At 40.4% G+C, this 25,982-nt stretch overlaps 1 protein-coding gene across 2 annotated transcripts in view; it reads right to left on the bottom strand.

Moving 5' to 3' along the window:
• Nucleotides 1-2,938: 2,938 nt before the first annotated feature.
• LOC140485652 (serine/threonine-protein kinase 32B-like) overlaps nucleotides 2,939-25,982 on the bottom strand; it is a 349,305-nt gene continuing 326,261 nt past the window's right edge. For both annotated transcript variants that reach the window (XM_072584023.1, XM_072584024.1), the window contains 3 exons: nucleotides 16,384-16,515; nucleotides 15,714-15,778; nucleotides 2,939-9,390 (listed from right to left, as the gene is read on the bottom strand). In XM_072584023.1, the coding sequence (XP_072440124.1) occupies nucleotides 9,255-9,390; nucleotides 15,714-15,778; nucleotides 16,384-16,515 (333 nt within the window). In that variant the 3' untranslated portion in view covers nucleotides 2,939-9,254. The remainder of the gene's footprint in view (nucleotides 9,391-15,713; nucleotides 15,779-16,383; nucleotides 16,516-25,982) is intronic.

Genomic DNA, 25,982 nt, shown 5'->3' with positions numbered 1-25,982 from the left:
TTCCAGTACATATTGCATAGTCAAGACCCAACTGATGCTGCTGGCCTTCTGTAAGTTTTTCAAACTTGTCCAGCAGTGCTTTTCTAATAGGCAATGACCAATTCCACAAGCTAGTGTTAGTGAAATCATATTATTACCTTTGTGTGGGCACCTGCCTACAGATTCAACTATTGTTTCACTTCATTGTTGGCATGATGTGAATTCAAGTCCATTATATCTAGAAATTGACTTGAAATTGATCTCTGAATTTTCTTTCAGGAATTTTTCAGCCATCATCACAAATACGTGAGAATTTTGTTCTTCTTAACCATTCAGCACATTAAGCAAGAAGAAATTTGACCATTTCTCACTCTTTGTCAGTTATCTGATAAACCATTAAGATTGATTCTTTCTTTAAACAAATAAGTTCTGAAAGCTTGTCAATGGATTGCCAGTTCCATTGTTCGATATTTGATTTCCATCTTTCTGTGTAGCTTTATGCTCTTTCATAATCTCTGTACTCTTGTTTCTGTCTTCTTCATTGTTACAAATTGCTGCCTCTTTAAAGGATCTGGTTTGTGTCGGTGGTGTTTGCACCAAAGAGAAAAGCATTGATGACATCACATGTGCCCTTTTTTTTATTCTTGAACTGTTGGGTGAAAAGATAATGATAGAATTGACCAACATCTGTTCACAGGTTCTTCAGAAGTATCACTGGACTGGAAACATTAACTCTGCTTTATCTCCACATAAGTTGCCAGACCTGCTGAGTTTTGTCAGGAATTTGTTTTTGTTTTTGATTTCCAGCATCCACAGTTCTTTGGTTCACAGGTCATGCCTTCTTAGTATAAAAAAGTGTTTTTCTATTGTTTTAAGCTGTATTGTGCTGTAATGTTTTCAGTGATTTTCACCCTGCCTTTTTAAAAATTAGAATTGTCTTGAGTCTCTTGTAAACTGCTTTATTTTTTAAAAGCCATAGAATCAGAAGAGTTAATGCACTTCATTACGGGTTTGTAGACTTTAGATTTGATTATGACGTTTTAGTTTTGGTTGCAGTTGTAACTTTGATTCTGAACCTGGACAAATTCATGGCTAACGTTTGAGTATTGCCATGATGCTGTCCCTTTTCAGTGCTCAGCGTCTTCTTCCAGCAGCTCCCCATTAGCTTGGCTTTAGTACCTATATGCTGTCACCACAATATACCGTGTTCCATGATATGATCATGCTTGTTCAGACAGCAACAGGGGTTTCTGTAGGACCATTATCCAGTGCCATTAGAATTATTTGTAGGTGCTGGGAAATGGCTTACAAACCTACCAACTTAATTTGGAAACTCTGAGCAGGCTTGGAGCATGTTTGGAGGTGTGTACCAGCCCCAAAATGGCAGCCACTAGGCAGAGTGCTGGTTTCTCATCTCTGGCCACTTTTGTGGAGGGAGTTTTAAGACAGGTTGCCAGTTAGGTTTGTTAAGAGTCCATATAACTGCAATTAAAGAAGACTGCCTTGATTATTCCTGTTGGTCTCCAGTTTGCCATGAAGGCAGTGGCCAGTTTTGCTGAATACAAGTGAGTTCTCAGTGGCAGACTGGGGAACTAGGTCTCCAGGTAAGCTCAAAGGCTTCCTGGCCTTCCTTAATATATAAGCAGCAATTGGCTGCCCATAGCAGAGATCCCCCAACCTCCTTCCCCATTCCCCCATCAATGGCCTAGATGAAAGAGTCACGAATAATTTTTTTTAAATGTTCCTTTTCAAATCACTTTTACTTATGTCCCATTATAGTCGGGTGCTCCCTCAATCTGGTGGTCCTGTAATTTGGTCTTTCAGCTATGAAAGCCCACTTTCCATCTTTGCACAGGACATGTTAAGTAGTTTAACAAGCTTTTCTAAAAATTCCCAATGCTTCTCCCCAGAGTTTGGGCCCTGGAATCTGTCTAGACTGGTTTCCTCATCCATTTCGAGTAAGACCAGCCAAATAAGCAAGTGGGAGCCTAACATGCAATGGAAATATAAGCTTCAAGATGCTTTAAGGGAAATTGAGACTTTTCTCTTCTGCAAAAGGTAGGATATTAGTCATCACTTTAAAGATGGAGAAGTAAACTGATCTTTAGTTCAGGAAAATAATTGCATTTAACAATGCTGGATTGATTTTTTTAAAGTTATTACCTTTATCATGTGGTAGCTTTAGAAATTGGGGAAACATTTCTTCTGTAATGAAATCGTAAAAGGTGTTATATAGATGATCATCATTTGCTCCACTTTGCAAAGAATTTCTTTTTCATTTGGCTATTCCATGTTAACAGATTTAATAATGTTTTATAATGATCAAATAAGATCAGGACATTATTGATTAAGGTAGGCTTTTTGGGTAACTATGTCATATACAGTGTTGAGGGAGGCCACAATAATACCGTGTTGTATTGTCATTAGGCTTTTAAAGTTTGGCAGCTCAAAGCTGTAATACGTCTCTGGGGAGAAAAGTCCAACATCATTTGGATGTAAAATGATTGATAATCTTATCGAGGTCAGCCAGGAACTCCTGGATTGAAGCTGTGTCTAAAGTTCAGCTGCTGCCATATTGAGTCAGGCAGTTCTTAGTTACCCTAAAGTTGCAGCAGAAGTTGGGATTGTGCTGATTTTTCATGCACTATGGTGTCCAAAGCTTAAAAAAAAGTAATATACTCCATTAGGTTTTCTTCATTTTGGCAAAAAGCCCTTAATCAGACACAGTTCAATCCTCATTTATATTCACAAGGTGCCCTGCAGTTTTTGGCAGTGATACTGAGACTACAAAGGTTATCTGCTCCAGGTGGGCTTGTTTGCCTGTTTTACATATGCTCAGCTGGCAGTTGATGTTGCTATGGTGCAGCATGGCCCAACCTGAAGACAAGTTAAACCATAAGTTTTATTCCTGACATTGTAATTTTGAAGAAAATATGAGCAGGCTATGTGCAATGTTCCACTTTATTGTATAGACTTGACATTGAACACAACAGATACTACATTTAAGGAAGCACACACATTAACAAGGTAACAGGATTTCCAATGCAATTTTTACAGTGTATAACATAGAGCCTAAAGCACAAAAACAGGCCATTTGGTCCCAACTGGCATCTGCTGGCATTTATGTTCCACATAAACTTCCTCCCACACCTCTTCAGCTAACCCCATCAACATATCCTTCCATTTCTCTCATTTGCTGTTAACGTTCTCTGGAATCCTATCGGCTTCAACTACTCCATTTGGTAGCAAGTTTCACATTTTTACTACTTTCCAGTGAAGAGGTTTCTCTTGAATTACTTACTGTTTGGGATTTGTTGATGACAATCATATGTATGTAGACCCTAGTTTTATTTCCTCCCACAAAGAGAAACATCTCGTCTGACTCATCAAACATTTTCATAAAGACCTCTATGAGATCATCCCCTAGATTTTTAATTCTGGAGAAAAGAGTTCAACTTATTAACATTCCTGATAAGTATGTCCTCTTGGTTTTGCGAAAAGGTTTTTGCATTTTTTCCCCTCCACATTCCTTTTATAGATATTTTAATCAACCTGTTCAAATGGGTAATAACACCAGCGTGGAGCAGATGGAACCTGAACCCAGGTCTTCCAACCCACAGGTAAAGATACTAGCAATGTACCACAAGACTCTTAATGTTTCCTTTATAACACAGACACTATAATTATAGCATGGAGACTATAAATGCGTGCAGTCCTTCAAGTGTGGTCTAATCAAGATTTGATTTGTGTTTAACATAACCTTTCTGTATTTTGTTCCAGAAATTAACCCCAGTATTTGACTTACTGTTTTATGAATTTATTTAGTATCATTCTGACTTCTAATGATTTGTGCAGGTGCATTCTCTTAAGACTCATGGAGTTTTCTTAATCTTCCTCTGAAAATGCACCTCATTTCTTTCTAAATTGAAATTATTTTTGTAATTAGGCTGTCAAAGATTGATAGTGCCGAACTTCCTGAGGGAGAAATACAACATTATTTGGATATAAAATGATTGATACCACGGTCAGCCAGGAATTCCCTGCATCCAATCTGTGTCTAAATTAATTAATTACACATCCAATCTGCCAATTATTCATGTGCTCTTGTATAATTGTCCATTCTTCCTCAGTAGTTACCATGTTTCCTAATTTGGTTTTGGCTATAAATTTTGAAATTAAAGATTGGATTTAACACAGCTGTGTGGGTTAGCTTGGTAAATCCAATGGGCAGCAGATCCACAGTCTAATGGGGGATCCCTGCACCCCCAACTCAATTTTGACTCCATCTATACTTGCCGCTGCCTCAGGAAATCAACCGACATAATCAAAGACCCAATTAACCCCGGATATACTCTCTTCCACCCTCTCCCATTGGGTAGAAGGCATAAAAGCTTGAATCTGTGTATGAACAGATTCAAGAGCAGCTTCTTCCCTGCTGTTATCAGACTTTTGAACAGACCTCTCAGGTGTTCATATTGATCTCTCGCTGTCTCTCTGCACCTTCTCTGCAGCTGTAACACTATGTTCTGCACTCTGTTCTGCTACCCTGGTGCACTTTATATAGTATGATCTGCCTGTCTAGCATACAAAGCAACACTTTTCATTTTATCTTGGTACATGTGACAATAAATCAAACTCAAACTTGAGATCCTTATGTGGACAGGTATTATCCACATAAGGGGAATGGTTCCATCACCACAAGCCAGCAAGCAGCAGAAAAGGCCCACCACTCACTGAGCAGCCCAATAAATTTATCTGCACAGACCAATGGTGCGAGAAAGATCCCTTCGAAACTGGTTATCTGAGCCCATTTAGAGACCTTTCTGGCCAAAGTTTAAACCCCTCCCATCCCTGCATGGCCAGTTAAACATTGGCAACCCACACCTTTACCAGACACCCTCCCCAACTCAGAAACATTTAAAAATTAACTATCCATCACTGCAAGCCCAAGTGCAGTTCAGGTAGTGACCATTGTTCAAAATGGCACCACGAGTACTCGAAAGCTGGCAATAGCCGGTTGATCTGAAACTCGCTTTGGTGGAACTTCTTTTTCTTGAGGTGAAGAAACCCCACCTCTAACTAAATATTGTTTTGTTAGGGAGGCTTGCCCAGGAATATGCCTTACATAGTTTAAGATAATATTTCTAATTCCCAAGACCAACCTTGTTTATTTGAATTATGAACAAGGGAATCTGAGTATTGATCATTTGTACCTTTTGTCAAACCTCACCCCTACTCTCCAGTTTTTATTTTATAGCCAAATTGCTATCTGTTCTATGACTTATTGTCTGATGCAAACCATTGTCATGAATGTTCAATGTGATACCTTACAGAAGACCTTTTGAAAACCTAAATGGGTGGCATTTACCACATTACCCTGGATTACATTTTCCGATTATATGTATGCAATTGTCCCTCTGCTATCTCCTGCTCTAACATCTTTTCATATGAGTTTACACTGTTTATCAATTATCTCCATCTTGCTATCTGAAATGTCATTATGGCCAGTATCTTTCAGATGGTGGGGTTTCAATCCTAATCACAGCACCTAGCCCAGTCACCGAATACTTTGAGGAGAGTTCGATGGTTGGAAGTGATGCTTCCAGCCTTTCCTCAGGCAGAAGTCCCACCTCAGAGAGCTGATGACCAATTTGGTTGCCTGGCAGCTATGCAGTCCCAACAATCGTGTGGGACAACAGCAGGAAGTGCAAGGTATCTTACAACATCATGGAGAGATGAGTGGGTGAAGGAGTGAGGGTCTTGATGGAGTGGTCAAAGAAGGAGGGAGCCCCTGCGAGGGAGATGCCACCCCTCCCCACCCTGAGCCCCAAACCTGCCAGGGTGGTACCTTACCACTTCCTCTGGATGGGGAGCAAACCTGAAATTGTAAACAATTTGATTGGTAGAAGTCCTCAACTGAGACAGGGATGGCTAGATGCGTCACCATTACAGACAGCTTGGTGAGGGGTAGGAGAATACCACTGAGAGAAATTTAGTGAAATTTGACCCCCCCCCTCCCCACATCCCCGAGTTCCAAACATGCCAGTGGGTGGGAAGGCCTGTAAAATTATGCCCTTTTTAATTTGGTCTCTTCATCTAATGTCACGTGTACCTGTTCACTTTCCGATAAATACTGAGGTAAGCTAACAATTTAATATTTATCGTAGTACAGTGTCGATTTCCCACCCTGGAAGTGGTTTTCAATTATTAGGTTGACTGAAGGAGTAAGTTGCTCAGTGAGTAATGGTCACACTGAATTTCTGCAGTGTGGATTATTGCAACTTGAATTTGATATTTGGTTCAGCCATTATTTTGAATATAAAGATACCCAATTAGATTCCTTTATAGAAATCTGGCCACTTTTGCTTTTCCCCAGAGGCACGTTCAACTTGTAGTGTTTTCGAGAGATGTCACCTTGAATTGCCTTTTGGTGCATAAACATAGAACACCAAAACTGTGTTCCATATGCTGGCATAGCAATTCTATCATGTCCATGTTTAGGTGAATTGAGGATACACTGGAGCAGCTGATTAATGAAGCTCGAGGCTTTCAGATATTGGGTCTTGAGCCTTGTTATAATGAAACTGACATTGCATTACAGACTGTGGCAAAAGTTGTGTAAGATGTTAATGTTAGTAAGTGGATGCAGAAACAGAGATCCAAGAGTCTTGGGGTTGAACAGAATTGGGGAGAGGTAATCAGGGGTCAGATTAAGACCCAGTGCAGGAGAATTGCTCAAAGATTAGATGAAACCACTTGCCCCAGATTGGGAAAAGATTACAAATCAGCAAGAGAGGCTAAGCTCATTAAACCAGCTGCAGCTCATTCATTTTTAAAAATTATTTGTGTTTGAGCTCAGCCTTATTCAGAATAGCAGATACTGAGAGAAACTAATCTGTTAAGTTTGGGAAAATACTTAAACTATAGTCAGTTTTAGTTCTTTATTTCAAATGCGAGCAAACTATTGCAGATTCTGGAAACCTGAAACAAAGTGGAGAAACTCAGCAGGTTTGGCAGCATTTCTAACGGAGAGACAGAGTTAACATTTCAAGTCCTGTCTGTTTTCTCTCTCTGCAGATGGCGCCGGACCTACTGAATTTCTCCAGCATTCTTTGTGTTTGATTTTATATAATTGTCATCCGTAATTATTGTCATCCAATAATTAATGATATTGTCATATGAACTCGGTTGTGAAGTTACTCCTTTATCATGTAACATTGCTGCTTTCTGATTACTGGGTTACTGCTAAATCTAATTCAAGGCACCACTGCTCTTCAATTAGACTCAAGTAATAGCAGTTATTCAAGTAAGGTGGTACAGACCAAAATGAAACATAACAGAAACAGTTATCAAAAACAATAACTATTATTCAACCACCACTTAATGTGTGCACTAAAATAATCTTGTGTTTTATTGTGTCACATTTGGAATAACCACATCATTTTTTAAGAACCCCCTTTAAAGTTTTTTAACAGTATTTCTAAAATCAGCAATGATAATTTAATAGCAGGTCACAGAAGAAAACTACTGTTCAAACTCCAGTCTCTGTAATGATGTGATCTCCAATGCAATGATTTTTGTCATTGTCTAGTACTCAAGTAGCAACTTGTGTGTACATCTCATATTTGCAGGGCTATGGCCACAATAAAAATCTGGAATGGAATTTAGTTGATGCCAATGGAGTAGGCGTGATAACAGGTGAAGGGGAGGGAAATTAGGCAGGAGGACCTAATCTGGAAAACTGTGCCCAATTAAGTTGGTTGGGAGGTGCCTAAAGAGGGAAACCTGTCTGTCAGCAGTGGGGTGTCAATTAGGCTCATTAACAATTAGGCTCAGTTAACCCTTAAATTATCACAAATTAGCAGTGGCTCAAGAATTAATCAGGACTTACATGGCTTTCCTGTTGATCCTCATGCCCTCCCACCAAAACCTGTCAGTTTTGCCAATAGCCTTCCAGAGAGGATGCCTTTGTTGTTAGGTACTCAGTGTCTGATCGAGCAACCTGGCCTCAGGAGGAGGCCACTGACAGCCACTTGGATCTTTCCCTCTCCTGTGGCCACCATCATTCTCTGACTCACCTTTGACCTGGGGTCTTGCATTGATTGTGGAGCTCTCTTGGTTATCACTGCTGCTAATGCTACTGACAAGGTTCCACACCAATTCTCTAATTGCTGCATGAGACTGCCATTGGATCCCATTTAATCTTGCCTCGTGAGCTCTAATGCACCCTATTGAGCTCTTTTACTTAATTGCTGTCAATTTCCTCTTAACCCAAATGTAATAAAATAAAGAGTGAAAATAACATGCAATAATCTTTTCTGTCACAACTTCAATGCATTAATATTTATAAATGTTTGTCGTCTTTTGATAATGTCTTGTCCCACCAGGAGATTCTTGGTCTGTTGGTAACGAATAGCTAATAGCAGGTGTAAATTGTAGTCTTTAAATATAATGTTAACACTGTATTTACATTTCTTTCAACTTGTACAAAATTAAATTTAAAATAAAAAAATCAAATCACTGGAGAGATATAAATTATTTAAGATAATAATGAAGAAGAAGCTGGCTATTAATTTTGAAAATTAAATTTACATAAGGCAAGGCAGAATATAAACTTTGCCTAGTATTTATTGCTAACAAAAATGTACATTTTTCAATTTAGAGACTATTGACTTTTTTTCAATCATTACTCTTACTTTGCCAAAATTAACCACACTGTTCAGGTTGTGTTTACAAAATGTAGAATTAATCGTGCAGAAATAAAATCCCAAACTCAATTCATAAAACTTTTGTAAAAGTCTAAGTGAGCCTGAAACATTACTACCAAGTCAAATGTACTTAGTTCTGAATGTCAAGGGGAGTAAGTACTAGAAAATAATCTTTTTGTGAGTATGAATCTTGTCAGTGAAATTATCGTGTTATATAAATGTACCGCTTTAAAAGACAAGGCATAAAAGTTAATTTTTCTCAAAGGCTTAGATTGGTGCTGTAACATTCTTAGTGTGTTTAAAGGAACCTATGTGAAAATTAACTTCAAAGTAGTTCAAGATATATATTTGTCTCTTCTCTCTGTAAGATGATTGTCCTCTGCCAGCCAACATATCCCTTTCCACTCCAGCCTAGGAAAAGCTCAATTTTTTCTGCTCAGAAGCTAGTCACCCGAGCTGTTTTCCAATGGGAGAGGTGATTTAAACTACAAGGCATGCACAGAAATAATGTCATTGTAAAGCAAAGAGTATTAAAGTCCTTAGAAGGGTCAGATTACTTCTGGTAGACTAGCTAGGAACTGTAGTGTAGAAAGGTTCAAGCACATTGTTGTTCTGACCATCCTGTGTCTTTTCATGCATCTGACTGCAAGTTTCATTTTCCATCTTCGATGTTTGTCCATCCTCTGCCCGAGATTTTCTGAACCTGAAAAGTGAAGACCGTAAAATGACGTTTGTGTATAGTTAAGAAGGAGGCACCGATATTCACTGCATGGAGTGTTAAGGTGTCTACAGAATTTTCAATGTAACATCTCAAAGCAACTAGAACCCAAATCTATCTTCCTCAAAATAGTAGTAATCCCCACATCCTAACTGTTATTGAAATATCATCGTGATAACAAAGAACAAGAATTTCTGATCTACTGCTGTAATACTTTGTGACAATGTTTCCACGCTTACTATTCTATATCAAATGTTCTCTCCTTTTTTCCTGTAATTAGTGGCTCATCATTCTGTAGACAGTGGCACCCCTCTAATAATTTATCCACATCAATATTCTTAAATTGTGAGCTTAGTTATCAAGTCAGCAGGCTCTTAATGATATCATGGCTGGATCCTCTCCATCCAAATGTAGCTTTTTCATTTGGAACCCTTGAGTAAAGCACAAAGGTAAGAATTCTGGATCATTTCCTTTCCTTCCTTGTGATGAATATAGCCTTTCACTTGGAATGTTCTAACTGCATCTCAGGATACAATGACTTCTTTCTCATGAATCGCCTTCCTGTATTGCAATGGGAACCGCTTTGAATATTATCAAACATAAATACCTGATTATAATAGATTATAATCTATTCACTCAATTCACCCTAGAATCAATATTAAATGCATTATATATTTTGTATGTGGTCTCTGCAATGGTTAGCTGAAAAATGCACAGTTAAACCCCAAGAAAAGTAATATCCTCCACAAATTGACTGATAAATCCAATCTTAAACATTAAACTAGTCCAGTGCATACTAATATTTATGGTATTACAATAGCAGATAATTGCTTAATTGAAAGAGTCATTAGCTGTAAGCTTATGTAATTTTTAAAGTATCACTTTGAGGACAAGCATTCAACAACTATGTTGCAAAACTGAAGTAGAAACGCATCCTACCCAAGATATTCACAAGATTCATGAGACAAAAATCCACAAAGGACAGCACATGACACATTACACATGACTACAACCAGTGCTGAACTAATCAACATTATGCCCTAACCCAGAATGAGTTGGAGGCATTGCAAGTAAGTAGATTTTAAAAGCATTGAGTTTTTAATATAGCTCCAATACTCTTGTGAGGAAGTTAACACCCTTGGAATAAAAAAGGATAGTAGCAACATGGATACCGAATTCTCTGATAGGAAACAAAGTTACGAACAATGGATTTTCTTTTTGTGCTGGAGGAACATTTGTAGTGGAGTTAATGATCTTTGTATACAGAGGGCAATTTCCAAATTTGTAGATGACAGAAAACTTGGAAGAATTGTAAACTGTAAGGAAGATACTGAACTTCAAGAGAACAGAGACAAGATGACAGATTGGAAGTAAAGATGGTAGATTGGTTCAATGAAGAGAAGTGTGCAGAAATGCATTTTGCTAGGAAGAACATTGAAAAACAATAGAAAATAGGGGGTACCATTCAAAAGGGGTTGCAAGAGCAGAGGGACATTGATGTATATATACACAGACCATTGAAGGTGGCTGTACAGGTGGAAAGAGCAATTAAAGCACCTACTTTTCCTCAGCTTCTTTATAAGGGATATAGGTAAAAGAGAAAGAGGCAATGTTGAATTTGCTAAACCTCAGCTGGAGTATTGTGCACAGTTTTTGACACCCCATGATAGGAAGGACTTAAACACATTGGAAAGAGTGTAGAAGAGAAAGAATGATTCCAAGCCTGAGAAATTTCTTTTATGAAGATGGATTGAAGAGACTGGGACTGTTGGCTTTGGAGACAAGCAGGCTAAGAGGAGATTGAATCAGATTTTCAAAATCATTAGTGAGCTGCATCGATAGAATGGGAGAAACTCCCATTTTTAAGAAGATCAAGAATGAGAAGCATAAATTTAAAGCAAATTTCAAAAGAAGCAAATGTGAGATGAGAGAAAGCTTTCACACAAGTAGTTAGGACCTGGAACACATTGCCTGGAAGTGTGGTAGAGTCAGCTTTAAATGAGGCAAAAGTGAGGACTGCAGATGCTGGAAATCAGAGTCTAGATTAGAATGGTGCTAGAAAAGCACAGCAGGTCAGGCAGCATCCGAGGAGCAGGAAAATCGGCGTTTTGGGCAAAAGCCCTTCATCAAGGATGAAGGCATCATTGCCTCTTTCTCTTGTACCCTCTACCCCTTATAAAGAAGCTGAGGATAATAGGTGCTTTAATTGCTCTTTCCACCTGTACAGCCACCTTCAATGATCTGTGTATATATACATCAATATCTCTCCAGGGTGGAGAGATGAATGTTTAAATGAGACATTTGAGAAGACAAACAAGATTGGTGAAGACAATATAAGTCCCTTACAGTCAGAAACAGGAACATTTATAATAGGAAACAAAAGAACAATTGACCAATAAATACATACTTTGATTTAGTGTTCACAAAGAAAGACACAGTTAACACATCAGAAATACTGGGCAGCATAGAATTTAGTGAGCAGAAGGAATTGAGGGAAATCTGTATTAGTAGGGAAATGGCCTTGGGGACATTGATGTGATTGAAAGTTGCTAAATCCCAGATAATCTATGCCACAGAATATTTAAAAAATAGCCTAGAGATACTGGATGCATTGCTAGTCATCGTCCAAGACTCTAGAGACTCTGGAACAGCACCCCAAAGATCGGAGGACGTAACCTCATGACTTAAGAAGGGAGGCAAAGGGAAAACTGAGAATTATGGACCAGTCAGCCTGAGGTTGATCATGAGAAAAATGCTGAAGTCCATCATGAAAGAACAGAAGCTGAGTATTTGGAAAATAGTGGCAGGAACAGCATGGATTTATGAAAGATAAGTCATGCTTGACAAATCTACTGTAATTCTTTTAAAAAAGACATGAGGGGCAATTTTTCTTTACACAGAGAGTGTTTGCACGTAGAATGAACTTCCTGAGGAGTTGGTGGATGTGGGCACAATTACAACATTTAAAAGACACTTGGATAAATATATTAATAAGAAAAATTTGGAGCAATATGGGCCAGGAGCAGGCAGGTGGGACTAGTTTAGTTTGGGATTATGTTTCAGCTCAGACTGGTTACGGTCACAGAAACGGTCTATTTCCATGCTGTATGACACTATGTCTCTATGTAATGAGTAGAGTTGAGGAGGAGAGCCAGTCCCACATAAGAGATTAATGTGTAAAATTAAAGCACATTGGACAGAGGGTAGTGTATTGAAATAGATAGAACACTGGATGGCAGACAGGAAACAGACTAAGAGCAAATAAGTCTTTTTTACAAATGGCAGACAGTGACTAGTGGAGTAACACAGGGATCAATGCTAGGATCCCAGATATACACAATATATATGAATGATTTACATGAGGGAACAAAATGTAAAATCTCCAAATTTGCAGATGACATAAAGCTGGATGGGAGTGTGAGCTGTGAGGAGGATGCAGCGATGGTTCAGTGCAATTTGAACAAGCTGAGTGAGTGAGAAAATGAGTGATAAATATGAGCTTATCCACTTTGGTAACAAAATCAGAAAAGCAGATTATTATCTGAATGGCTATAAATTGAGAGTTGGGAGTACACAGTGAGACCTGGGTGTCCTTGTACACCAGTTGTCGAAGGTAAACATGCAAATGCAGCAGGCAGTAAAGCAGGCAAATGGTATGTTGGCCTTCACGTTAAGGTGACCCAAATACACCAGCAGGGATATCTTTCTGCAATTCATATAGACACTTGGTGAGAGAACACCTGGAATATTATGTGCAGTTTTGGTCTCCTTGTCTGAGGAAGGAAGTACTGGTTATGGAGGGAGTGCAGTGAACGTTTACCAAACTGATTCCTGGGATGGCAGGACTGACATATGAGGAGGGCTTGAATAGGTTAGAATGTATCACACTGGAGTTCAGAAAAATGAGGGGGATCTCATAGAAACCTGAAAACCTATAAAGTTGTCATCGACCTGGACAGAGTTGATACAGGAAAGATATTCCTGATGGCAGGAAGTCTGGAACCAGAGGTCACAGTATACTAATTAGGTCTGAAATGAGGAGAAATACCTTCACCAAGAGGTTCTGCCTGTGGAAATCATTACCACAGAAAGTAGGCAAGGCCAAAACATTGTATGATTTCAAGAAGGAGTTGGATAACTTGGGGATAAAGGGATCAAAGGTTGTAGGGGGGAGGGGGGGAGCTGGAACAGGCTATTGAGCTGGATGAAGGGTTGAATGGTCTACTTCTGCTCCTATTTTCTATGTTACATTTCTTGTAGCAACCACATTTTATACAGCTGGCCAAAATCAACAGCTGGTTAATCCCAACTGCCTGGAAGGAAATACCAGTGAAACTTATGAATGATGCATACTGGCCTTGTATACCTCACAGTGGCCTTGTATACCTCACGCTGGCCTTGTATACCTCACACTGGCCTTGTATACCTCACGCTGGCCTTGTATACCTCACGCTGGCCTTGTATACCTCATACTGGCCTTGTATACATCACACTGGCCTTGTATACCTCACACTGGCCTTGTATACCTCATACTGGCCTTGTATACCTCACACTGGCCTTGTATACCTCAAAATGGAACTCCATTATGACTGTACATTCATTTCCAAATTTTACTGTTTCCACTGGTTCACCTGTATTAGAAGATATTGAGGGTGTAGGTTTCAGTACTAGATTGGACAAGGATTTCTTTGTGAAACATTGGTGAGAAATTTTATAGGATGTGGAAGAATTGTGTCTGGCAGAGGGTGTAATCAAGGTTTCTTGCATCCCAACTAAAATTTCATTAAAATTTGAGAGTATCATCACAACACTTAACCAGGATTTGAATGTCAATACAAATATGAAGTTGATTAAATGCATTGAATATTATTAAGCCATAACATGTCTAGTATTAATACTGTGTTCTGAAGTTCTAACAACAGAAACAGCTGGAGGTTGGGGAATGCAGCTTGTAAGGGTCACTGAGGACAGTTGTTAGTCTATTGCTTAGAGTGTCAGTTTTTATAAACTACCCCCAACCCAAAACAAAAACCATGCCCCCATCCCACAACCAGTGCATCCCAACACTTGATTTCACTTAAGCAACTTCTCTAACCAACAAATAATATGCTCCATCAATTTATCATGTGGAAATTATTCTCAATAAAGCTTGCACATATTGTACATCAGAGATTATGAGTGTATCTGCCACAAAATAAAAGGATTCATAGCTCAATATCGAGTTAGCCAAATCATGAGGGTCATGGATAGTGTGAACAGCCAATCCCTCCAGGGCATAGGTTTAAGGTGAGAGGAGAAAGATTTAAGGGGCAACTGTTTTCATACAGAAGGTGGTGCATGTATGGAATCAGCTGCCAGAGGAAGTGGTGGCAGCTGATATGATTACAATGTTTAAGAGGAGCTGGATGGGTATATAAATAGAAGGGGTTTGGAGGGGTACGGGCCAAATGATGGAAAATGGGACTAGATTAGTTTCAGATTTCTAGCCGGCATGGATGAGTTGGACCCAAGGGTCTGTTTCCGTGCTGTACATCTCTATGACCTACAAGTGACTGAGAGGGACAAATGAGAGGTCAAGGCCTCATGTGTCCTATTTTGTACAGGTGTGGGTGCCACATTATAGGAAAGATGTGAATGCACTTGAAGGAAGTTTCTGAGTATGAGAAACTTCAGCTATGAGGATAGATTAAAGAAGTTGAAGTGTTCTCCAGGGACAGAAGAAGGCTGAGAGATGATCTGACTGAGATTTTCAAATCATGAGCAGTCTGGACAAAGTAGATAGGGAGAAAATGTTTCCACTTGTAAAGGAAACAAGAATGAGAGGGCATAGATTTAAAGTGTTGAGAAAATAAGACAAAGATAATGTGAGAAAGACCTTTTCACACAGTGAATTGTTAGGGTATGGAATTCACTGCCTGGATATCTGTTAGAGGCAGTTTCAGTTAAGACATTCAAGAGGAAATGGATCCTTTTGGATAGTAATGGTGTGTAAGGATATAAAGAAAAGGCAGTTGTTTAGCACTAGTTAATGGATAGGGGCTCGATAACACATATGTGATGGGCTGAATGGTTTCCTTCTGCACCATAATGTTTCTGTGATCTGGCTTGCTTCATTGCAGGCCTGCCACTCATAATAACTTCTGCACTTAACTTTTACTTGTGGAGACAATGCATGGATGGCAGGAGCTTTATTAAAGGAATCATGAGCTATCCTATTAGGGGAGGCAGCACTGAGGAAAATGAGTGCCCTTTTAATAAATCAGATGTGAAGCAGACAGCTGGATTGGTTAAGAAATTATTGCACTTACTTTTCTCTGTTGAAAATGGTAAAATCATTGTGGACTGTTTCCAGGCACTGCTGTAGATGTCCGTTCTTTAATATCACATGAAAGAAAAAGTGATTGCAAGAGAGAAATTTCAAAATACAAGAAAACATCATGTCAGCTGCGAAAGTCTCACTTAAAGTTTGGAAATGATTGATTCCACCAGTTTTAACGATCACTGAAAAATAAGACATAATTTATTTCCTTACTTTACAATGTCAGAGCGCTTTTATTATGGTGCCACTTGTTTTGTTTTGGAAGTGAGATCAGATAATTTTCAGAAAAACTGAGAAAATCTGAAGGCATTACAGAAACGCCAGAGGGATGTCAATTTTTAATGCTTTTTTTTTACAAAAGTTAATTCAGTGTTATAAGTAAATCTGTCACTGTCACTGGCAATCCATAGCGCTACAGGGAAGTGTCAAATATAATCAAGATTTGGAACAGCTGGTGTTGGACTGGGGTGGACAAAGTTAAAAATTACACAACACCAGGTTGAAGTCCAACAGGTTCATTTGGAAGCACTAACTTTCGGACCACTGCTCCTTCATCACAACCACCTGATCAAGGAACAGTGCTTTGGAAGCTTGGGCTTCCAAATAAACCTGCTGGACTATAACCTGCTGTTGTGTGAAATACAATGAAGACATCTTACCAGTGGGGAACTTTCTTTCCCAGAATCTTTAGATTTATTCTTAGCCAGTCTTTTCTTTTTCTTGTGAAGTGGTTTGGATTCCAGTATCATTTCTTCTAGTTCAAAGGTCGGATCGCAATTCAATCTCCCTTTCTGTTGCGACAGAGGGAAGGAGAAGAGGAGAAAGTCAATTAAGGATTGATTGGTCAATGTTAGCACCTTTTTCAAAAAATGATTCATTATAAAGAGCAATTGCATTTAATGGTTACCTCTTCACCTTTTCCCTAATCATTGCGAATTCATATGGCAAGTAAAGATGATGGAAATCAGTTGGAAAATGATTCATGTTGGTAATGACGGGATGTTAAATTAACAGAATCATTTCTGTTCTGGATTGTGGATTGCTGAACAATACATCACAAATTGTAAAAAGGGCAATCAGTTGCTGAAGGCAAAGAGAAATAATTGCATTTATGTAGCAAATTATATGATCACTGGATGTTTCAAAGCAGTTTGCAGTCAGTTAAGTCTTTTGAAGTGTTACGGTTTCGTTGCAGGGAATATAGGAGCCATTATGCTCACAGAAAATTCTCACAAACAGCAATATGATTACAACACGATTTGGTGATGTTGAAGGATAGATATTGGCCAGAACAGTACAAATAGCTCCATTGCTCTTTATCATAATAGTATCATGAGATCCTTTGCATCCACCCAGGCAGACAGATTTGGTGGAAGTGAGGGGCTGGGGCAGGGTGGGGGTTGGGGGAGGGGTTGTTGGTGGTGGTAATTCGTAAGATTGTTATTTAGTCCAAAAGACAATACCTGTGACAGTGTGGCACTGCCTCAGTACTGTACAAAAGTGCCAACCTTCCAATCATAGAACCAGAACAGAAATTGCTGGAAAAACACAGCAGGTCCGTCAGCATCAGAATTGTTCTGAAGAAGGGTCACTGGACCTGAAACATTAACTCTGCTTTCTTTCCAGCATCTGTCGAAAGAAAGCAGAGTTAATGTTTCAGGTCTAGTGACCCTTCTTCAGAACAGTTCTGATGCTGACGGACCTACTGGGTTTTTCGAACAATTTCAGTTTTTTGTTTCTGATTTCCAGCAGCCACAGTTCTTTTATTTAGACTCATAGAATCCCTACAGTGCAGAAAGTGGCCATTTGGCCCATTAAGTCTGCACTGACCCTCTGAAGAGCATCCAGCTCGAACCCCATAACCCCACATCTCCCATGACTAATCCACCTAGCCTGCACATCCCTGGATACTATGGGTAATTTAGCATGGCCAATCCACTTAACCTGCACATCTTTGGACTCTAGCGGGGAAACCAGAGCACCCAGAGGAAATTCACGCAGACACCGGGAGAATGTGCAAACTCAACACAGACCGTCGCCCGAGGCTGAATTGAACGTGGGTCCCTGATACTGTGAGGCAACAGAGTTAACAACTGTGCCACCGTGCCACCCTTAGTTTTCATGCTCAAGCCTGGGACTAGAGCTTGGACCCAGAACCTTGCGGCTTCAGAGACAAATCATTGAATGAAGGCTGACCATTTCGCCAACATTCTATAAGTGAACAAATGGGAAAAGTTAGCAACTTCACTAATTTATCGTCACTCATGCAAGTTTAGCGTTCAATAAGTTAAATTTGTTTTTGCATGAAAACTCCCTGCGTGGGAGAGAATCTCAAAAGAAACATTCACCCCATGATGTCTCCACCAGTCAACAAAGGGCTGACAAAACTAATCACATTTTCTAGCTTTTGGCCAGTATCCCTGGAGGCTATAGCAACATGAGTAAATATCTAACTACTGCTTCAATATTATGAGGGTCCTTTTCAGGCAGTGAGTTCCAGGCTGCTGCAACCCTCTGAGTGAAAAAAAAAACAATTTTCTCAACTCTCCCCTTAGCCTTCTTCCTCTTACATTAAATTGTTGCCCCATAATTTTTGATTCTTTTAACATTTGCTGCTCCAAAGATAAAACAAAACCCAGTCTATCCAATCATTCCTCATAGCTCAGACAGTGCAGCCCAGACAGCATCCTGGCAAACCTCCCCTGCACCTTCACTAGCGCAATCAAATCCTATGCAATAAGTAGAACTACATTCAGTACTCCAGTTGCAGCTGAGCAGCTTTTTGCACATTTCCAATGAAAACTCCTTGCTCTTGTGTTCAATGGTTAATAAAGGAAGCATCCCACATGCCTTGTAAACCACCTTATCCACCTGCCTGGCTACCTTCAGAGATCTGTGTGTGTATACACCAAGCTTCCTTGATCTGGAATTCTTTCCACTGTTATGTCACTCATATCTAATCACTTGCTTTGCTAATCCTCCCCAAGACTAATACAGTACCTCTCTTTTCTTGGTTGAATTCCATTTGTCACTTCTCTGCCCACCTGACCAGTTAATTATTATCCTCCTGCTCTTTACACCTATCTTCCTTACTACTTACCACCACTACCAATTTTTAACTTACCCATGAACTGCTCGGTTATACTCCTTACATTGCATACGTCACAGCAATGACCCAGCACAGATCTCTGTGGGTCTCCACTGGAAACAGGCACAGAAACATCTCTCTACCATCACCCTGCCTCTCAGCCAATTTTGGATCCAACTTGCCACGTTAGATAGAATGAATTCTAAAGGACGGAAACCTAACAGCTTCCCCACTGCCAAGGTGAGACTGATTGGGCTTATAATTTTCCTGGCCTATTCATTTTTATTAATAATGGAACAATATTCGCAGTCCTTCAGTCATCTGACATCTCTCCTGAGGCCAGAGAAGATTTGAAAATTACCAGCCAGGATCCCTGAAATCTTCTACCTTGTTTCTCTCATCAATGTGGGACACATCGCAACTCGGCCTGCAGATTCATCTGCTTTTAAAATTGATAAACCCACTAGAATCTCTTCTCTTTCTATATTAATACCTTCTAAAACTCCAGTGTTCTTAAAACTTACATCTAGAACTCCGTCATCCTTTACTGTTGTGTAAGAATTCAGATCCATACACATACTGTCTCTTGGTTCCTAATGGGCTCTACTCTTTCTTAATTATTCTTTATAAAAATGTACAACTCTTTGGGGTTGCCTCCGTAACACTCACCAATGTTTTCTCTTGCACTCTATTTGCTTCCCTAATTTCCTTCATAAGTTGTCCCATGAATATTTTAAACTTCTCTATGAACCCTGCTCTATGAGCCCTTGGTATCTGCCATGAGATTCTCTCTTTTTCTTAATCCTAATCTTTATCTCCCATAATACATAGGCTTCTTCAGTATGTTCCCACCTTTTTGTTTTCTTTATGGGAACATATTTGCCCTTTCTCTCTATTCCCTTTTAGAATGCCTCCCACCATTTTGACACTTATGTTTTCTGTACATAGCTACTTTCAGACCACTTGGGCCAAATTATATTTGAGTAAAATTAGGCTTTCTCCAGTTTAGGACTTCTGTGTTGTGGTTCTGTTCACCGAGCTGGGAATTTGTGTTGCAGACGTTTCGTCCCCTGTCTAGGTGACATCCTCCATGCTTGGGAGCCTCCTGTGAAGCGCTTCTGTGATGTTTCCTCTGGCATTTATAGTGGTTTGTCTCTGCCGCTTCCGGTTGTCAGTTCCAGCTGTCCGTTGCAGTGGTCAGTATATTGGGTCCAGGTCGATGTGCTTATTGATTGAATCTGTGGATGAGTGCCATGCCTCTAGGAATTCCCTGGCTGTTCTCTGTTTGGCTGAGAGTGGCTGTTGGTTTGTGTGCTGTGAGACAACAACTCACCAGAACAAAGGACCCAATACCCAGCATGAGCAAAACCAATGTAGTGTACAAAATCCCATGCTAGGACTGCACAAAACACTACATAGGACAAACAGGAAGACAGCTAACGGTCCGCATCCATGAACACCAACTAGCCACGAAACGACACGACCAGCTATCCTTAGTAGCCACACACTCAGATGACGAGCAACATGAGTTCGACTGGGACAACACTACTATTATAGGACAAGCCAAACAGAGAACAGCCAGGGAATTCCTAGAGGCATGGCACTCATCCACAGATTCAATCAATAAGCACATCGACCTGGACCCAATATACCGACCACTACAGCGGACAGCTGGAACTGACAACCGGAAGCGGCAGATTCAAACCACTATAAATGCCGGAGGAAACATCACAGAAGCGCTTCAGAGGAGACTCCCAAGCACTGAGGATGTCACCTAGACAGGGGACGAAACGTCTGCAACACAAATTCCCAGCTCGGTGAACAGAACCACAACAACGAGCACCCGAGCTACAAATCTTCTCTCAAACTTAGGACTTCTATTTCAGCACAGCTGTATCCTTTTCCATAAATATCCAAAATCTTACTGAGTTATGGCCATTATATCCAAAATGGTGTCTTACTGTCATGCCTTCCACCTGCCCAGGCTCAATTCTTCAACATTAGTTCCTGAAAAGCCTGCACTTGGGCTTTATATATGCTGAGTTAAAAAAAAATCCCTGGATGCAATTTAAGTATTTTGTTCTGTTCCTATCTTAAACACTGTAAGTATCCCAGCCTATATTTGGATAATTAAAATCCTATACTGTTAGTACCTTATTGTATTTACACTTCTTTGAATTGTGATTATAAATGTTATCCCCTATCTCTCTCTTATTATTTGGGGGCCTTTAGTACACAACCAATAGCATGTTTTCCCCTTTTGTATTATTTAATTTACCAAGGTGGCCACATGTTGAAGATGCTTTGAACATATCACTCCTTCGTCATTGCAAGAACTGATTCCATAATCACTAATACAACTTCTTCTCCTTTTAATCCCCTCACTATCTCATCTGAAAACCCTATAAAAAGGGTTATAGGTTGAATTACCAATCCTGCCTATCTTGTGGCCAAGTCTCAGTCACAGCTATGCTATCATACTCCTATATGACTATTGGATGGCACAGTGATTCAGTGGTTAGCACTGCTGTCTCACAGTGCTAGGGACCCAGGTTCAATCCCGCCCTTGGGCAACTGTCGGTGTGGGGTTTGCACATTCTCCCCGTATCCATGTAGGGTTGATCTGGTTTCCTCCCACACTCCAAAGATGTGTAGGTTAGATGGATTGGCCACGCTAAGTTGCTAAGAGTGTGGTGCTGGAAAAGCACAGCAGGTCGAGAAGCAGGAGCATTGATGTTTGGGGCAATCAGCCCTTCATCACTTTTGCCATGCTATGTTGCCCCACAGTGTGCAAGCTAGGTGGATTAGCCATGGGAAATGTAGGGGGAGTGGGTCTGGGTGGATGCTCTTCGGAGTGGTGGGGTGGGCTAAATGGCCACTTTCCACACTGTAGGATGATATGATGTGTACTCTCACTTTTTAATCTATCTTAGTCTTCAGGCTCCTTGCATTAAGGATTCAATTTAGCCTCACTAAAGCTACTTGTGTCTTATCTAGTCTGCACTTGCTCTGCCTTCCTGACTCAATTACTCATATCTTAATGTCTAATTCCACTCAGCTCCTTTTCCCCTATGAACTACTTGTCAGGATCCAACCTTCTTGTCAATCTGCTTTAAGTCAGCATCAGCAAATTTTGCCACTTCTTTTCCTAACACAACTTTTGGATTGACATTGTGATATTGCACTTTTTGTACTTCTGGCAGAAATATATGTGGTCAGACGTTGATGTTAACCTGTCTTATGGTGCTATTTTACTAAGACAGACAGCTAGCTCTCTCCCATGAATTGTTGAATGGATTCTGGCGTTGATATGCCTGTCGGCTCTTTGGCATGGTATTGAATCCAGATTGAAACAACAACTTTGAAATAACAGTAGATGGGTAATGAGACATGAGTTATAATGTCCATTAAAACCTTACTCTTTGATACAGTACATAACTAATTTGAGGCGAGACAGATGGTAGCTGTAGTGACCTTAGGAAGAACACTGAATCTTTGGGTCACATAGCTGTGCACCACTGGGGCTTTCCACACATATGTCTGCATTTATTGTGGACTAATTGATCATGACTGAATGTTATGATTAGTCAACAACTCCATTGTTGTTATATCATGGGAGTATCAGGATGGCAGTAAGTGATCACTCTGCCCTAAGGTTTTTATCTGCAAGATAAAATACCACCAGGAAAATGCAAATCTGTGGAATGCTAACATTGTTAACAGTGATGGTTATAGCAAGCATGCCAACCTAGAAAACTAGCAAAAGTTGATCAAAGCTCTTAAAAAGCTGATTCAGCTCCCAAATAATTGACAGCTCAAAAACAACCTTGACGCGGGAAAGCGAGTGATTACAAAATCTTTGTGACTTAAGTGGTTGGTATTCATAGCATCCCTTCATTTGTTTTGACCGATAAGAATGGAGAACAAAATTACAATTGAATCTTTAATGGCCTGCCTGCCCCAAAAGAATTGCTTAGCTGCTGCTGTTCCCCATCCAAACCTGACCATCATAGTTCACAATGGCACCTTACCTCCTCCAGCATCAGCTCACAGCAACCATACTCCCCAACCAGTTCAGACGCCTTTCAAAGAGATATTCCTCTTCTTCTAACTCCCAGTTCAGTCTTCTCTTGCCCCATCATCCAGAAACTCTTTGATCTCTACAGCCAAGTTAACTTTGTATTCTTCTATTAATCTTCTAAACCACCCCAACAATCACACCGCACGCTGACTGCCCAGCTTGTGTTGGCACTGTTCAGACTCCCTAGTTTCTCCAGTACTCGGACTCCACACAAAAGCAAAATACTGTGGATGCTGGAAATCTGAAAGAAAAAAACATCAAAATGTTGCAGACACTCAGCAGGTCGGAGCATCAGTAGAGAGAGAGGAAGCACAGATTCTCCATCCATGGATGCTGACAGACTTGCTGAGTTTCTCCAGCACTTTCTGGTTTTGTTTCTCTTTTCTGTCACATGTCCATTGTCTGCTGTTGGTTAACCTCTTGGTCCATAAAATACAGCATCTAATTTCTGCATTTCCCTCAAAATATTGTTTTGGCTTCTTCTGTTAAGTGTCATCCTCAGGCTGGGATTTCACACAGCTCCTTGCTGCCAGATGCTGTGGGGTTAAAATGGGGGGGCTAGTGTGGCAGCTACCGACCAGCCTCCACTGATGCGTGGGTAGGTATTGGCCGGCCCTTGCACCAATTGAGGCCCTTAGGTGACCATTAAGGGCGATATCAGGGCCTCTTGCTACCATCACTGATACATGCTGGTATCCTGCTCAGGTGTTCCTCCTCATTGGAATCCTACGCCCGCAGAGGGCACCCCCATGTGTAAAAGGGTCACCTCTGCTTGATGACATTCCACCAGCTGTTCACTTGTGCCAACTCCCTTGTCAGGGCCTACCTTACAGGTCCTGGTGAGTTCACCCCACGTACCTGTTTCCCCTAGCCTCTATTGCTGATCTGGGACTGAAACGACAGCAGCCACATCACTTGGAGGCATTGCTGAAATGGAATAGATATGGGGCCCCTGTCTGGCCAGCATCTCTTAAAGGTGGGATATTGTGGCTTCCAGGTGCAATGGAACAGGACTCCTTTGAGTTTCCTACCCATTGGGCAGGTTCACGATTTTCATGTTAATTCGCAGCATCTGTTTCTACCCTTTTCCTATCCCCTTTACTAATCCTCTGACTATTCAATTTCTAGTGTTACCTATTCCCTTTCTTTCTGACTGCTATCCAGATTTCTATCTTTCACCTGTATCCATTTGTTCCTTCTCTCCATCACTGCTATCAGAACATGGCTATTATACTCTAGAATTGAGACAGGTCCTCAGAAATGAGGAGCAAAGTGTTTAAGGAGGACAGTAGGCCAGTCAATGTCAGAAAGACAAAATGGTATTGCTCCCAATGATAATGGTGAGGATACTGCCTTCTCTTTATTGCAGATTGAAATGATCATTCTTGCAGTGAATCCATATTCCAGCGGCTGCCACTTGAACCACCAAAATTTTCTCTGAGACTTCGGAGTACTAGTTCAGTTATATTATCGCACCAGTACCTCCCAAGAAAGGTGGGGCTACTAAAAACTGTGACTATAGAATCAATAGCCCAGATGCAGGGATCACAATGCAGGTGGCATATCTGAGATCAAGTGAATTATGCAGAATCCTTGCAGTCGAGACAAAGTCCTGAAGCACAGGCAATATACCAACTGAGAAATCTGCTAACAGGTTTTCTACCGCTGCCTACCACAAGCTTAACTTCACTGGTAAAGATGTGCATTGAGCTTCTTACAGCTGGATGCTTTCTGAGATTGCCCTTACTTGCAATTTCATCAATCAAGCCCAAGCCTTCTATTCATCCAAGCTTGATAGTGTATTAGGGCTCATCAAAGCTATCCTGCAGGATAATCATAGAATCTCTACAGAGGCCATTCAGCCCATTAAGTCTGCACCAACGCTCCAAAGAGCATCACACCCAGACCCACTCTATCTCCCTATCCCTATATCCCCGCATTTATCATGGCTAATTTAGTTAGCCAGCACATCCCTGGAGATTACAGGGCAATTTAGCAGGCTAATCCACTTAACCTGCACATCTTTGGACTGTAGGAGGAAACCAGAGCACCCCTACAGGACCTCACTCAGGCACAAGGAGAACATGCAAACTCCACACAGACAGTCACCCCAGGCTGGAGTCAAACGTGGGTACTTTGCGCTGTGAGGCAGCAGTGTTAAGCACTGTGTCACCAAATCACTCTCTTGCTTAGCACTGATCAGATTGCTACTCCTTGTGTACTGTGGGTGCATACAAATGGACCTACAGACATCACTTCTCAATTTGAAAAGTCTACCGTAAGTTACCTTGGAACAGTATATATCTCAAAACATCTGAACAACAGGGAAAGCTAACAATTCCACACTGCTACTCTGCAGAAACACAGCAGTTAACACCGGCAGAATGTGCCATCAAGCCAGAATTTTGCCTATTACACAATGATTAATGTGATAATTGAGTTTCTGCATTAGTACACTATCGGGTACATTTGCCATATATCCCACCAACTGGCAGCTTATATCAAATAGCACATCCTTTCAGCTATTCACAACATGGAGATGAATGACTGTCGTCAACAAGCTCATACTTGCCAAAATCAGAACACAAAGACATTTGTTAGATGTGAGTCAATGATTGAGCAGCACAAAGTGAACAACCTTGAGTGTGTTATGAATGACACAAAAACTAATTTAAGGTCATCAGTTGAACATGCATCTGGCTCACCTACTGGAAATTATGTGTATTAACTTAAAAAGACCTATCCTCAGCAGAGAAATAAAGAGATTGAGGCACTGTGCTAGTTTTTGAATAAAGCAAAAACCCAGCAGGCAATAGTTAACTAGGATGGTGCGTACCTAACAGTTTTGCTTCAACAAGAGTTGACCTGTCAACCAGTCAGCATCCTTCACTTATAAAGTGTAAGTGCTGATCCCTTTGAAATTTACCTTTCCTGAGCCTGTTCTGAGAAGTAAAGATGTAGAGCTTCAACAGCATGTCTTTTTCTCAGCAATACTCATCAGCTAATATAATGTAACAATACAGAAATAGTCATTTGTTAGTGCAGTACAGGAATACTGTGGAAAGAAAAGATATTTTAATGAAGATTTT

Source organism: Chiloscyllium punctatum, chromosome 14, assembly GCF_047496795.1.
Source record: "Chiloscyllium punctatum isolate Juve2018m chromosome 14, sChiPun1.3, whole genome shotgun sequence".
Classification (NCBI taxonomy): domain Eukaryota; kingdom Metazoa; phylum Chordata; class Chondrichthyes; order Orectolobiformes; family Hemiscylliidae; genus Chiloscyllium; species Chiloscyllium punctatum.
Note: the sequence above shows the minus strand (reverse complement) of the source record. Positions and strands in the feature narration are given on the sequence as shown.